Source organism: Manis javanica, chromosome 6 (assembly GCF_040802235.1).
Source record: "Manis javanica isolate MJ-LG chromosome 6, MJ_LKY, whole genome shotgun sequence".
Classification (NCBI taxonomy): domain Eukaryota; kingdom Metazoa; phylum Chordata; class Mammalia; order Pholidota; family Manidae; genus Manis; species Manis javanica.
In genome coordinates this window covers 95,820,085-95,834,686 of record NC_133161.1, presented here as the reverse complement: position 1 = coordinate 95,834,686, position 14,602 = coordinate 95,820,085, and the positions used below count along the sequence as shown (strand labels likewise).

At 42.1% G+C, this 14,602-nt stretch overlaps 1 protein-coding gene across 4 annotated transcripts in view; it reads left to right on the top strand.

Annotated features, from left to right (window-relative positions):
* Nucleotides 1–14,602, top strand: part of GLI3 (GLI family zinc finger 3) — a 266,600-nt gene that overhangs the window by 194,724 nt on the left and 57,274 nt on the right. For all 4 annotated transcript variants that reach the window (XM_073239077.1, XM_017677942.3, XM_073239078.1 and 1 more), the window contains 3 exons: nt 5,921–6,128; nt 6,924–7,037; nt 8,606–8,746. In XM_073239077.1, coding sequence (XP_073095178.1) covers nt 5,921–6,128; nt 6,924–7,037; nt 8,606–8,746 — 463 coding nt within the window. The remainder of the gene's footprint in view (nt 1–5,920; nt 6,129–6,923; nt 7,038–8,605; nt 8,747–14,602) is intronic.

Here is a 14,602-nt window from a genome sequence, read left to right as displayed (position 1 = left end):
ACCGTTTTAGAGAAGGGTTCAGGTGCCATGTGGATGAAGTCGTTCAATGATAAAATAGAAACTTTAATCTTTAAGTGAGCAGTGGCTGGGAGATCCAATCTTGTACCATCTTATATAGTTCCTCCATTTTTCTCGTGTTTACTTAAAAACAGATCTCTTCAGCACTGTAGTCATCTTTATTTATCCTTCCAGTGTAGAGGACTGCAACAAGCCAAACTGTGCTGTTATTTAGTGTGTTACTGTTAAGGTTCCCAGCTTACCCACACCCCTCACCCTCACAGTGCCCAGAATTCCTGACGTGTTTGGGAAGCACACTGTGGGCATGTCTCAGATGCACATTAAAGTGGATCTTACCCATTTGACTTAAATATTAGTGACTTTGAAATACCTTTATGTACAGTGGGGTTGAATAAATGTTTAATGTATGATTCTCCACAATGTGAGCTTTTACTGTCCTCATGTATATATCATTCTAGAAATTAAATATAAATCCAATTTATACATTGATCACGGGGATTCTGTACAAATGTTGACCCACATCACTTCCTTGGTGTGAACAAAGAATGTTTTTTGTGAAAGTCAAAAATGATGATAAATTTTCAAGCATTATGTATGGATTGTCGTAATATAATTTGCCAGTTACCAAAAATATTTTATCCTTTTTAAATGTAAGTGGGATGCATAGTAAGTACTCAGTTACAACTTGCCGAATTAATGAATGATGTAGTGTATGGATTTTATGACATTTATTTTAATTGTTTCATGTCCTTCCTTTCTTCTTATATGCCAAATTTTAACCAAATTGAGGGTAATTGCTGAGATCCCAGAGGAGATTTTCAGATAAGGAAGGTGTTACTGTACTGTTTACTACAAAATAAGAAACGAGGCCCAGGTTGCAAAATTTGACTATACTTAGCAACAGAGTATTGACAAAACTTTGCCTCTAATTTTTTATAGAGTATAAATACATCAAAATTTTCTCAAAGTTCAGACTTTGGGTATTTTAATTTTAAATATTTCGGAAAAAGAAGAACTGGTTCCCAGCAAGACAGTAGTTTGTTGATCACTTTTAATTCAGCTGAGAACTGGACATAAAGGTGGTCCTGGCCATCAGTATTTATCCTTATTTACATGTGCTCAGAATTCTGCCTCTGAGTTACCACATATAGAAGAGTGCCCCTTAGGGTATTTCTTAAAAAAAAAAAATTCAATACCTTTAAATCTGCTCAGAAACCATAAATGTGGTGGGTGAGAACTCCATACATGTTACAGCCAAGGATCTTCAAAGAAAATGAGTCATGTTTTCCTCAGTTTTTTCCTCCTTTTCTGCTCTTGAGAAAATAAAGGGCAAATTACCATTTAACTTAATGTATTCTAGCTTTATAACTGTTGTCCTAGAAGAGTATTTCTCAAAGTGTTTTGCAAGGAACGCTGGTCTCTGGAAGCTCCTCCAAATCCACAGCAAACTACATGTGGGGTGGAACTCACATTCACATTTAATAGCAGCGTGACACCCCAGCCTGTTGAACCCATATTCCTCAGACTTTTATGAACTTGGCACTTTTTTTCTTTGTGCCCGTAACACTTACTTTTGGGTTGTTATCTCAGGAGGCCTGTGACCTTGTCTGTACACTGCTTGGGAAGGTCTGGGCCATTTGACACTTGATTCTACCAATCTTACTGACTGAATATACATTAACAGTTATAAGTCACATTCTTATAAATGTTTATTTGTTTTAATTACCCATCTTTCATGTAGTCCTTTAGAAAAGAACTGAAAGCTATAAAAATAGCTTTTCAAAATTATATTTAAGCATCGAGTGAAGAGAATTCAGAAATCAGAATGTAAAATATATTGCTTTTCAAGTGATCCACAAGAAAGAATAGGGTAAGCAGAAAAATTTAGGGTCATGAAGCTCAGATAGACCAAGTTCTGGGCTAGACTGTGTTCTTGTTTAAGAGACAGAACAGATTTATAAAAGTTTTCAACCATACCAATCCTGTACATTTCTAGGAGATTGTAGAATGAATACCTGAACAATTTAGGAAGATTTTTTTAGGGCTTCTAAAGAAATTTATCTATCTATCTATCTATCTATCTATCTATCTATCTATCTATCTATCTATCTATCTATCTATCTATCTATCTATCTATCTATTTATTTCTGACCTCTGTAAGTCAGCAAAGCTGCTTAAGTTCTATAGCAAAATGTGAATCTAGAGACTAGCTTTATTTGTACTATTTACAGACATGTTGTCAAATTGCAGTTTCTAGAGGAAAACCTGTTTTTCTTTGAAATGACTGTTTTGAGAGCAGTAGGCAGAATAATGGCCCCCAAAGACACCTATGCCTTAATCCCAGGAGCTGTGAACATGTCACCTTATGCAGCACAAGGAATTTTGTAGCTGTGATTAAGTTAGGAGTTAGAGATGAAGAAGCTATCCAGGATTATTCAGGTGGCCTGAATGTAATCACAGGTGTCCTTGCATGACAGGGGCAGGGGCCACAGTTAGAGTCACAGAAGGTCAGAGTAGAATGGGGCCACCAGCCAAAGAGGCAGATGGCCTAGAAGTTGCCAGAGGCAGGGCACCTAGAGATGCCAAAAGAACACAGCCTTCCAACCCACTGGAGATTTCTGTGCTCCAGAATTACAGGAGAATAAGCATGTGTTTTAAGCCACTAAGGTTGTGCTAATTTGTTGCAGTGGCAGCGGGAAAGTGTTGCTCAGAAGAAGGGCATCACTGACTCTGTACTGAGGGCCTGCTGGGTGCCAGGCAGTGCCCAGCACCAGAGGGTGGGGGGAGCAAAACAGACCAGGGCCCAGCCCACCTGGACCTTACTTCTAAAGCGAGAACATGATTTCAGAGTGCCGGCTACTGCAGTGATGGTAAAATTGTCAAACAATAGAGAATGATTGGATGGGGAGCTGTAGAGGAGCCTCACTTTGACACAGGCATAGGTCTCAATGTCTGAAGAGGTGACATTTAAGCTGAGACCTGAATGACAAAAAGGAGGCAGCTACAGTGAGCTGGGGAAGGACTCAGCAAGCACCTGTATGCAGAGTGACTCGGGCTGTCCCACCAGGCAGAGCTTCTCAGGATGACGGCTCACCTCCCCTTGGAGTCAGAAAACAGGAGGTGGTGGCTCGGACCCCAGCTCCCCAGTGGCAGGAGTCCTCTGGAGGCTCTTCTGCATGTGAGAGGAGGGGGTCTTTCTGCTATGCTTGCCATCTGTGTGCAGTGCCCTGGCATCGCCCATCCTATGCTTCTTCCTTACAAAACTTTGTCAACAGCTCTGCAGGCTGTTTTGAGAGCAAGAGGAGCGTTGGCTCCCAAATCCGTGCACCGTGTGACAGCCAAGAGCTTCTACTTCTGTCATCAGACTCTAAATAGGCTTTGTGATCTGGAGCGAATAGCGGCCCTCCTGCAGCACCTCACAGAGCCAACAGCCCTACAAGCTCCTCCGGGCGGAGACAAGGCCCGTCTGTGCCACGGGCCACTTTGGCCTGGAGGGGAGAGTGTTTCTCTTGCTGCCTTCTTATGAACAGGCAGTGATGGCTGAGGATTACTCATCCATTCTGCATGATCTCATATCCCTTGGAATCTAAAGGTTGACATGGATTTTAAGAGAATGTTCATTCTCTAGTTATACCAGAAAAAAAGCAGCTCTGAGAGGAGACATTACCCAAACACACTGAAAGCATCCACAGCTCCTTCCTGTGTCTGCTGAAGTCAGGAAGGATGTTTCTGAGATAGGTACCTTAGCTGTGCCTCCTTTTTGTCTTCTCTCCTACATCTTAAAAGTAAAACTGTACCTATACTGCCAGCTATTTCCACTTGTCCATTGCTCATACATGCCACTGAGGGCACTCTTCTGCCTAGTGAAATGTTTTCTCTAATGGCCTTGATTCTTAATTAGGTCCTGACTTTTTCAGCTCCCAGATATCAGGCCTCCCAGAATTAGAAATATAAATGGCTGTGGACGCCCCTCCCAAGCCTGCCTGATCCTGTGGGCACAGAAAACTCTGAAAGGGTGCATAGAGGTTTGGCAAAGTCTGTGTCACATTGTAAATGTAGGGGTAGTGGGCTCCTTTGTTTTTTTTTCTTTTTTTGTGTGTGCTTAATGAATAGACTAAGGTAGTTCCACTTAGTAATACTCATTCACCAAAAGGTTTGGGGGGTGGAGGTGTGTGTGTTAAATCATTGTGTTTTTTGATGAATGGCTTGTACACTGAAAAATAAATTGGACAAACTGGCATAGAGCTCAGTGAACATGAAATCAGCTATTAGAAAAAAGCTTGTGAACAAATTCTGAGGCAGATATGCATCTTTTGATTAATGCCCTATCAATCATCCGCGCAGCTACCTTAGCTAAGTCGTGCCGTAATCATTCATGGTTGCTTTCAGAGGCACTGGCAGAAACTATACCACTGCAGAAACGGAATATTATTACTGATTTCTCCCTAACTTACTGTGAACAATGACTGTTTTCACCAGCCTTCTGCTTCCTTTTATTAAAGAAATATAATACAGAATGAAAGGAGGGTTCCTCCAAGCCTGGTGGAGCTCTCCTAGGGTATTCTTAATAATATTCAGTCTTAAATGGACAAGCTATTGTCATGAAAGGCTCTCTGTAGGAATAATAGTAATGTAATCCCATTGAAGCCGCCTTTTATGGATTGTAGTCAAATAGGCAAAATGCAGAGTCACATTAATGGACCACATATATCTTTGGAATTATTACTTAAAGTTGTTGAAATGGTTTGAATTTTGTTACTATAATTATTATATTCTCAGTTAATGTGCTTAATAGCAATAGTAATTAACCCACCAGATTGGAAATTTACATGAATTCTATCTTTGACATGAAACCCCGATTCTTTCTGGGTATTACACAGCAGGATGAAGGAACTCAGTGTGTGTGTGTGTGTGTGTGTGTGTGTGTGTGTGTGTGTGTGTTTCACTGATTATTTTTTAAAGAAGAAATTTTCACAAATGCAGTTAGAATTTTTCATGCATTTTTAAGCCAGTGGCAAATTCCTCAAGAGCACTTCATTCTTTTAAGAGGATTTGATTCCTAAACTGTGCTGGCACGAAAAATGATTTGGCACTGCCTACCAGTCGAGAAATCTTTAGGTAATCGTGTGGCTTCCTCAGAACTTACTGAAGCCTGGGAAGTACTATGGCAAAATGAAGTGGTGACAGGTATTAGCATGTGTAATGGACTTTAATAGACATTTAATGCCATTTAGCTGGCAGAGGGAGCTGTGCTCTCCCATTGGAATATTCCTCCATCGAAGCCCATTGATCACCGATTTCAGCCGAGAGAGGTTAATCCATCAGCTTCTGTAACCAGACGGCACTGATGGAAATTCTTTAGGTGGCATTCTGGATGAACCAAGCTTTCCATCTTTACAAACAAATGAGTGATATGACAAGCATGGTGTTCAAAACGCATTTAACCAATTGATTTTCTTTCCTCTTGTAATAAGATCTGGAGACATATGAAAGCTCACAGTGTGAGCTGAGATTAAAAGAATTGCTTCACGTACAGGAACATATGGGACTGAGAGCCACTAAAAGTACGCATGTAGTCACCCATTCTCTGTTTTATATGAAGTTTGTTATTGCAATAAATAGCTATTATTGAGCCAATGCCTTTTGTTCCGTTTTGCTGAATCTGATTTCTGGTCTGTGTGCACATGTGCCTGCACGCAGTGTCTGGTTGGAATAGTCCCCTTTCTTTTGGAAGTTTGCAAGATGTTCATCAATGACCGTTTTTATCTTCTCATTTAACAGATGGCCCTGGCATCGTTTGGGATGGTAAGACCAGGTGTAAAGGTGCAGATGTGGTGTGCTCAAGACAGGCTTTGCATTCCACGAGAATGATGGTCTTCTCCCCTTTTTTTCCCATGTGCAGCCCTGCCCTGAGCTTCACCTACCCTTCTGCACCCATGTCTCTCCACATGCATCACTTAAGCCGGCAACAGAGTTTAGGCTCTGCCTTTGGACACAGCCCTCCACTCATCCACCCTGCCCCAACCTTTCCAACGCAGCGACCTATTCCTGGGATCCCTACGGTTCTGAACCCCGTGCAGGTCAGCTCTGGCCCTTCGGAGTCCTCACAGGTGAGAGAGACTGCTCCCTGGGCTGGTCTGGTCTGTCTGGGTAAGCACAGAGAAGAGAGCCAAGCCGCCCCTTCAGCTCCCAGGGGACACGGCACCTTGGCGTTCTCAGGCTTCCCTAAGGCAGCCTGTCTTCCTCACACAGGGCTGCGGTCTTCAGTACTGAGGAGTGTGTTATGTGTATGCTCCTAATTAACAATAGTGTCCTGCACCAGAGTCACTTTATGCTTGGCGGGAAAGGTTGCTGCTTGGTAAGCTTCCCTCTGACCTGGTGCTGTCTGTAGCCCCATCCAACAGAAACACATTGTGCAAAAAGGTGTGATTCTCATACTGCCACTGCTACCTGGGGCTCAGGATTGCATGACACTTCAGAGAAAGAATAAAAGTGTGCTGTGCCTCTTTTCTTGTCTCTACACTGATACTGCTTAAAGAAGAATCTGGATGCTCTAATCAAAGAACTTTGCACACAGTTTGTGTTGGTTTCCTAGTACCCCGCACCTTTGTCGTTGGACGACACTGTTGGAGCTCCTCAAAGCCCAGCCCCCCAGCTCTGTTCTTTTTTTAAACACCACAGGGAGTTGCTACTCATGAGTTCAGGACAAGGAGCTACCTCACAGAGGCCTTTTCGGCCTTTGGGCACATTCTCAAAATGCTGCTACGGTGGCACTGCAGTGCCATCAGACTCATTGCTCTAGCGCCACATGAGCCTGCTTGTGGCGAGTTGCATATTTTCACTGTGGGCCTGCTTATTGATCAGAATCTACTTCTTGTCTTTGTCCCTGCAAATGTGACCAACAGAACAAGCCCACGAGTGAGTCCGCCGTCAGCAGCACTGGCGACCTGGTGCACAACAAGCGGTCCAAAATCAAACCCGACGAGGACCTCCCCAGCCCAGGGCCGCGTGGACAGCAGGTGCGCTGCCAGGATTCTGCAGGCCAGCCGGCTGACCCCTCAGGCAGGGGGTCTTTCACAGCATTTCCTTGTCTACTGTCTTGGCCTAGCCTTGGCCATACCCACCCATTTGACCAAAGGCCAGTTAGAGAGTCTGACTTGATCTGTTTCACTAGCTCTGAAGCAAACACAAAAACCTGCAGAAAGCCCTGGGGGTAATAAACTGTCATTCAGAGTAAGTGGTTGGACTACTCTGTTACTGACCACCAGTGTGAGCAGGCTTCAGGCCTTAGCCCTGACCCTGGGCCGAAATTACAAACTTCTGCTCAAAGCCTGAGATGCACAGAGCCAGTGATATCTCCTATGCCAATCGTGTCTTATTTGTTTTTATTTTGCTACTTCTTACTTGCCAAGGGAGCCTGGAGAACCATGAGGGATCAGGGTACAACTAACCTAACCTTGGTCTACTTTGATTCTCGGCCTTCACCCAAAGTTCTGAAAGGACAAGTGTAAGATTTTCAATCTGGTCTCTGCTTTATGTTGCTTAGATCCTCTGAGCTTCAGTTTTAAAATGTATAGATTACACCCATAATATCATCTCCTAGGGTCCCTGTGCCTGACATGGGAAAGGGGTCAATGAATATTAGTTGTCAGAAATAGGGGTTGGGCAAGAGTCTGGATGTCCACTGAATCTGGACCTTGCTATATGGCCAGGCTGCTTTAGCCCAAACTCAGCCTGTTTTAGCCAAATATCCTTTTTGCTAAGTACTTTGAGGATGGAATGAACAGGTGTCATGGTTTCTGAAATCTGTCCTTCCTCTTGCATTTTGCCAGCCAACAACCTTGCTGGTTTTATCTAAATGCTTATATACAGTTTTTGCCGTATTGTTCCAGATTAGACCCCAAATCTATATACCTAATCACCTCTCAGAATCCTGGGAAGTCTTTGCATTTTCATTTCTGTGAAGCTGCTTTAGAAGGCTTGAAAATACAATGGTGCCAAGCTTTAGATGTTGTGGTTCTTGGACAGTAATCATATCCTTGGGGATCAGAAGTTGAAACAAGACTTTGTCCCTATAAAATCCACAAAGTGCCCCTCACAGCCTCCAAGGTCAGGGAAAACTGAATTAAAATTACTTGAAAACTATTTCCCTGGGTTGAAAAATAGGAGAATAAACAAATTAATATACTGACAAGAATCTAACCAAAAGAGAAAGACCAGTCTTTTGGGTAAAGATTACATAACCCAGGTTAATTGCTTCTCTTAGAGGATGACATTTTAGTTTTTTTCACTCTTGTATTCCGAACAGCAAAGTTTCGAACTGTTTTCTTTATTCCCAAGTTAACACTCTCTGAAGATGTATTTGGTAAATCCGAAAATATGCACACAGATGATTCCACATGCTTGACGTCATCAATTCACAAAACCCAGTTGATAGAGCAGGGCTCTATTTAGTTTTTAATTGAAAAATTGCATCAGGAAGAAGACACATCTGTATCAGATTTTTCCCTCCTCTTCTTCTCTCTGCTCCCATTGTGTCTGATTTTTTTCCCCTCTCTCCACTCGTCCTCAACCCCCTGCCTTTCAGGAACAGCCTGAAGGAACTACCCTGGTGAAGGAGGAAGGGGACAAAGAGGAAAGCAAACAGGAGCCTGACGTCATCTATGAGACAAACTGCCACTGGGAGGGTTGCACGCGGGAGTTTGACACCCAGGAGCAGCTGGTGCATGTAAGTGAAGGGGACTCTGACACAGGGCTTTACAGCTATGTGACCTTTTCTGTGGGGTCAGCCTTGCTGACCCTGCGCTGAGTCAGGTTTCTTAGCTAGCAGCGTTGTGAACTGAAGAGGGCTTTATGACTTTCTGAGAATAAAGAAAACTGAGCCATGGTGCTTGACCTGTTCAGTCAGCTAAAGCTTAGTGTAAAATTCAATAAAGTCTTCAATAGAGAGTGTAATGACTCTGATCCTGTAAGCCAGAAAACACTATTTTGAGTTAGTGTCTTTGATGGTTATTGAGTCATAGTAAGCTGGACATGAATTATGATTAACCTTTTAACCAAGTTTGATTCTGCTTTCCAAGACCCAGTCACAATAGAAAAAATCAGAGAGGTGGGGGATTCCTTTTGTTCCTTCTGCCTTCCTCTCCTAAACCCTCAGTATCTGAGGAATCCCCCATCATCTTATGCAGCAGTTAGTACTCTGAGTAGGTAGGTAGATTCCCGGAGAAAGCCATTGGCTGGGCTAATAGTTTTATGGAAAAAGTGGTAGGTATTTTAAAATGTATTTGGTAATGTTCATGTTTGAAAATTACAGCACGGTCAGACTGAGAACTACCCTCGCTTGCCTGCATATTAGTTCAGATGCATTCCCCGACTGCCCCGTGACGTCCCTGATTAGCCCCATTTCCTTCTCCTGGGCTTCACTTTATTTGGCGCTTCCTCTCAGGCCAGCGGGGCTTCCCGGCAAATAAGACCAGGAGCAATTGAGATGGAAGGGCCTTTAGATAATCAAGAATAAAGAGATGTAGGCTCACACACTCCTGTGTGGAAGCACAGACTCCATTAAGGCATCCAAAATGATTTGCTAAGTGTGGCAGTTTCATAAGCTTTTAATACGACGGAAAATCTGACAGAGCAGTTCTTGCTGTGATTCTCTGCCTACACCACCCCCCCACCCACTCCACACACACACTCCATTGGCTTTTCTTTCTTTTATAATAACTTGTTTATTTTTAGATGATCCATATTTCTTGATAACCCTCCTCCATTTAAATCCTGAAACTATAAAATTCCTCACACATCCCACATGTTTCAGAGGCGGCATGGGCTTTTGAAGTGTGTCTTCTCAACTTGGCCTATCCTGTGTAACAAATCCCACACATTGCAGTTGCACGACAGTGTTAAATATGTGACTTGCCAGGTTTTAAGATCTTGTTTTTTTACAGAACATTCTGAGGATCTAACATGACATCAGCAGGGTTTCTCCCCCTCCATTTCTTTTTTAATTGTGCCTCCTTGTAATTGTATAGGAAGAATTATCGATTTCTCAGCACAGCAAGAAACTGGAAAGTCAAATGTTTTTAATTAAGGTATATTTGCAGATTTTTCCATGAACTTAATTTGATTCTTTCTCCTTAATGTGATGCAAGTGTTATTTTTTTTTAAGGCAAGCCTGACTTAAGGGCCCTTAATTCTTGCTGACTGTTTTAATGGAAACCACAGACATTGTAATACTAAAAAGGAAAAATAAAAAATGTTGGGTCTTTTTCTTTTAATGTAGGGAAATATTCCCAAACAGCAGAGTATGCCAGCGATACCGTTAGTGGTGTAATGAGTGGCCAACAGAAGTGAGAATTGTTTTTATAAAAACCACTGCCATGAACAAGAAGCTGGCAGTGCCCCTGCTCTGTGGTGTCATGGTGCTTTCTCTGTGGATGAGTCATTGTCATTTCCAAGGATGCTGTGGTTATCATCAAATGAGGAATGAGGGAGGGGCTTACTCTAAGTCTACACTTAAAAGGCATCGTGCTCCTCATTAGAGGCCAGGGTCGAGGTAACGTTTTTTGAGTCTTGGTAATAACTTTAACCTTTTCACTGCCTGCTTCACATGATAGCTTGTGACGGACAGTGACTATTAAAGGTATTTATATGTCATCTCAGTGTTAAAAGGTTTTAGGTAGTGATGTTTTAATAGAGAGATCTGAGTAGTTTTACGGCAAACCTGTTTCAACTTTCAACTAAATGACCACCATGTTGTCTTTTATCATAAAACAAAGAATGAGTACATACACAGTGGAACTGTTTTATTCCAAATCAGCAAGAAGAAATCCATGTCAGGATTAGAAGAAAATCCAATATATTGCCTTTATGATACTAATTTTAGTCTGAGATATATTATGTGAGCAAGTAAATTGAAATGAAACTTATAATTTACAATAACATAATAGTGCCAGCTTCCTTCACTTATTTTCCACCTTTTTATGTTATCTGAAGTATGGAAATTCCAAATCTGTGCATTTAAATTGATTTCGCTTTACATGACATACAAGTACCTCCTGACTCATGGAGGTAAGCTTGGTAGCGTTGCCAGTCGCCTGGCATAGTACAGGCACTTAATTTTTTTGTTGATTGAAGGAATGGCTTCTTCAAGTCCTTCTAATTGATGTGGTGGCAGATGGAAAAATACCAGTTGCAAAACCCACTTTTTTAAGTACCAAGGGAAGCAGTAACTGTTTCCACTCCCATGACTTTCCTTGGAGAGAGGACATTGTGTGAATTAGTTGAATCTTTATGCTACATACCACCAAGAGGCAGGGTGTTACACCATTCCGATGCTGTGCCTTATTTATAGCCGTGACCCATTCTTTTTCCCCCTCTTACAGTTAATAGAAAGATTCATGATTCTTCATGGTTGTCTATCTAGTGTCTGACAGTCCCGACCGCCTGCTAAAGCAAGTCACTATCTATAATTGATATCCTTCCGTGGAATAGGGTGCTGGCCGCAATTGAAGGGCTTTGCTGAAAGCTCTTAAATCCTGACAAGTTTTCCCTTGTTCTGGGTCAGTCGCTGAGCCACACGGTTGGAATTCCAGCGTCATTTGAACTTGGTGCAAAAGGGAGACATGTGTTTCACATTAGCAAATCATGAAGTTGAAGAGGAGAATTAGGTACTCGGCTGACTTCGCCCACTAGGTAGTCTCATTTCCAGTGTAATGGGCTCCGTGTTCCCTTGGAAAAGATTACTTTGTCCCATTACTGTCCAAACAGTGGACTAAATACTGCCTTTCCCTTCTCTTCTCTTTTATTTTGATCCCCTGTCCTTCTCCAGTTGTGCATTTACTCTAGGTGTGCTGTGGGGATTTTATCACTAGGATGCTTAATTGATTTCTCTTCCCAGCAAGGTAATTATAACTGGGCTTAGTTACTCTCAAGCTAGTATTAAATTTGTCATAAATGTAGTTCTGTGTCCAGAAGCTAAGAAGATAGATGTATATTTTTCTTAACAAGGTTTTGGCTGTACTTTCCCCTCTTGTGTATCAGTTAAAATAGAAGGGGACAGGAGAGTAAAAAGGAGATAAAAGTAAAAAATTAATATAAAGTACCTTTGATTAAAACTGAATTTGGTACTGATTTGCCAAGATGCAAGTCCTTTCTTCCCTTGACATCTGAAAGTACATATTCTAACATCTCAAAACAACTGGAAAAATCCACATTTCCCCTTCAGTACTAAGGTAAGCAGACATTCTTTTTGCTGTTGTGAGTTATATATTACAAAAGACATGAATCTGACATGTGTATTTATTTCTGAGAGTCATAAAATATTGGTTCTCAAGGTGCTCTGCTTCTCTTTTGTTTGATTTAGCTTTTTGTGATTATGTAAAAGCACTCAAATTCTGCCTTCTGGCCTGGCTTCTCACCCAGATGATAGAGGCTTCCAAACCTTCCTGAGATCCACTTCCCTCTTATCCTAGTTCTAGAAGGCAGCTCTACTCTGGCTCTGAAATATGCTTAGCGGGCAGCTCAGGTACCCCTCGGTTCCCCTGAAACCTGCACACTCCTCTCTGAAGGACACTATGTGTCTTTCAAGAGGCCTTTTCAAAACAGCAAAAGGAGTGAGTGTGAAAAATGTGCCCCTCAGTGTGGGTCACCCCCACTGAGTGGCTGGTTTTGCTTGTGAACATCAGTGCTGGGACAGAAGGAATGGGAAGTCTAATCTCCATATTCACATTACCTGTTAGCACTGTGGTGCCTTAGCTTCCTTTTCAATGGTCCAACCCACTCTGTTTCAGAAACAGCACGTATAATATTCCTTCCAAAGGTCTTTAAAAAGCCACATTATTTTTTTAACAGTTTTATTCCCAGCTCCATGCCGTGCAGAGTGATTCTGCGGAGAGGGCCCTTGCAGTTAGTTACATGGTGGGGGATGTTGTCTCCTGACAGTGGGGCTGAATAGCAGAGAACGTGAGATGTGTTTATATCATCAGTCCCCCAGCTTCAAATGGATGGCATTTAAGTCGCTGTACTCATCTGTTTGTATCTTTCAAGCATGATGTCAAAAATTCACTCTTTTATGGAGCAATTAATCACCTACTGGAATTTAAGATGTTTTCATATGTTTCAAAATTTGATCTCTGAAAGCATGCAGAAGTTTCCTTTATCAGAAGAATACGTTACAATCATGTTTGCTGCTATTTGGAAACAAATTCTATACATTGGCAGCATGAACATGAAGGACTTTCTTTTTAATATCATGAGATTTAGATATAAGGAAAGCACATGTAACCTGCAAAGAATTGATGCATCCCCAGAAATGAGGGGAATGGTAAGATGTGGTGAAGACTCCATTCTCATATTAATACCATGATGCTAAATTTTTATTTTAAGTGTTTTCCATCTAATTTTGATCCTGCTGCTGAAGTTGCATTGTATATCCTTACCTAAGAGAAAATTGAGTTTAAGATGTGATAGGGGTCTGAGATATGAGGCAGAAATTAGTTTTGTGTGAACATAAAACATAAAATGAATGAATGGAGATTTTTATCTTATTTTCCCTATATGGAGTTGCTAGTTAATTTCATTACTCTAATTATTTGAAAATATTGCATGTAAAATGTAGACTAAGAACCACACACTTCAAAGCCATCCTCTGACAATTGAGCCTCAAGGGTCACATTCTTTTTAAAGTTACTGACTGAATTGCACCTGCAGAAATTGCCACCATAAAAACACTCAGGAGATCAGACTGAGTGGGGGGCTTGGAGGGCTGTGTGGTCCACCCATGAAAGCCTCCCGGGGCCACTGGAATTCTGAGTGGCAGTCCCATCTCTGCCCTGACCCTTGGGATGACCTCCCTGGAACCGTTTGACCTTTGAGACCGTTATTTTCTCACTTATCGTACTGTGAAACAGCCATGAAAATAAATGCCGTCCCCAACGTCCAAGGCCAAACAGAGATCACATGCAGTAGGCCTAATGAGAAACAGACATGGGTCTAAAGGGTGACTCGTCTCTCTTTGTTTTATGTGGATGTGTTTTGCAGGGTTGAGTGGGGGAGGGGAGCGGCACTGTTGAGTTTTGTGGCTTCTGCATGTTGGCTTACTTTATATTCATTGTTGCTGAACTGGGACGTGCATTTGACTGAAGCCGGAGAACTCGTTCTTCCCCAGTGTGGGTCTGTGGATGGGACTTGGACAAGACATTTCACCTCCTTGAACTTGGTTTAGGAAAAGCATGTGAAGGATTTGAACTGGGTAGTCCTTAGCATAGGGATGGCAAACAGGTTTCATCTCATGTGCCAGCTTGCTGGCAGCCACCTGGGGTACTATGCTGAGTCCTCCCCCACTCTCAACTGGGTGGAGAAGTGGGCTGGGGGGGGTGCAGTCACTTATTAATGGCTGCCTCCAAGGGGGTTTTGGAGGAGGCAGTTACTTGCAATCTATTTCCCTGGATTGTTTGAACCCTGTAGATTAAGTGCCCTCCAGAATAATTGTGGTTAATATTGCTAGAAGGTGGTATATTAATTACTTGGGTATTTATTGAATTATTTCCCCTTTATTAATGTGCCTTAAGCCTTGAATGAAGATAAC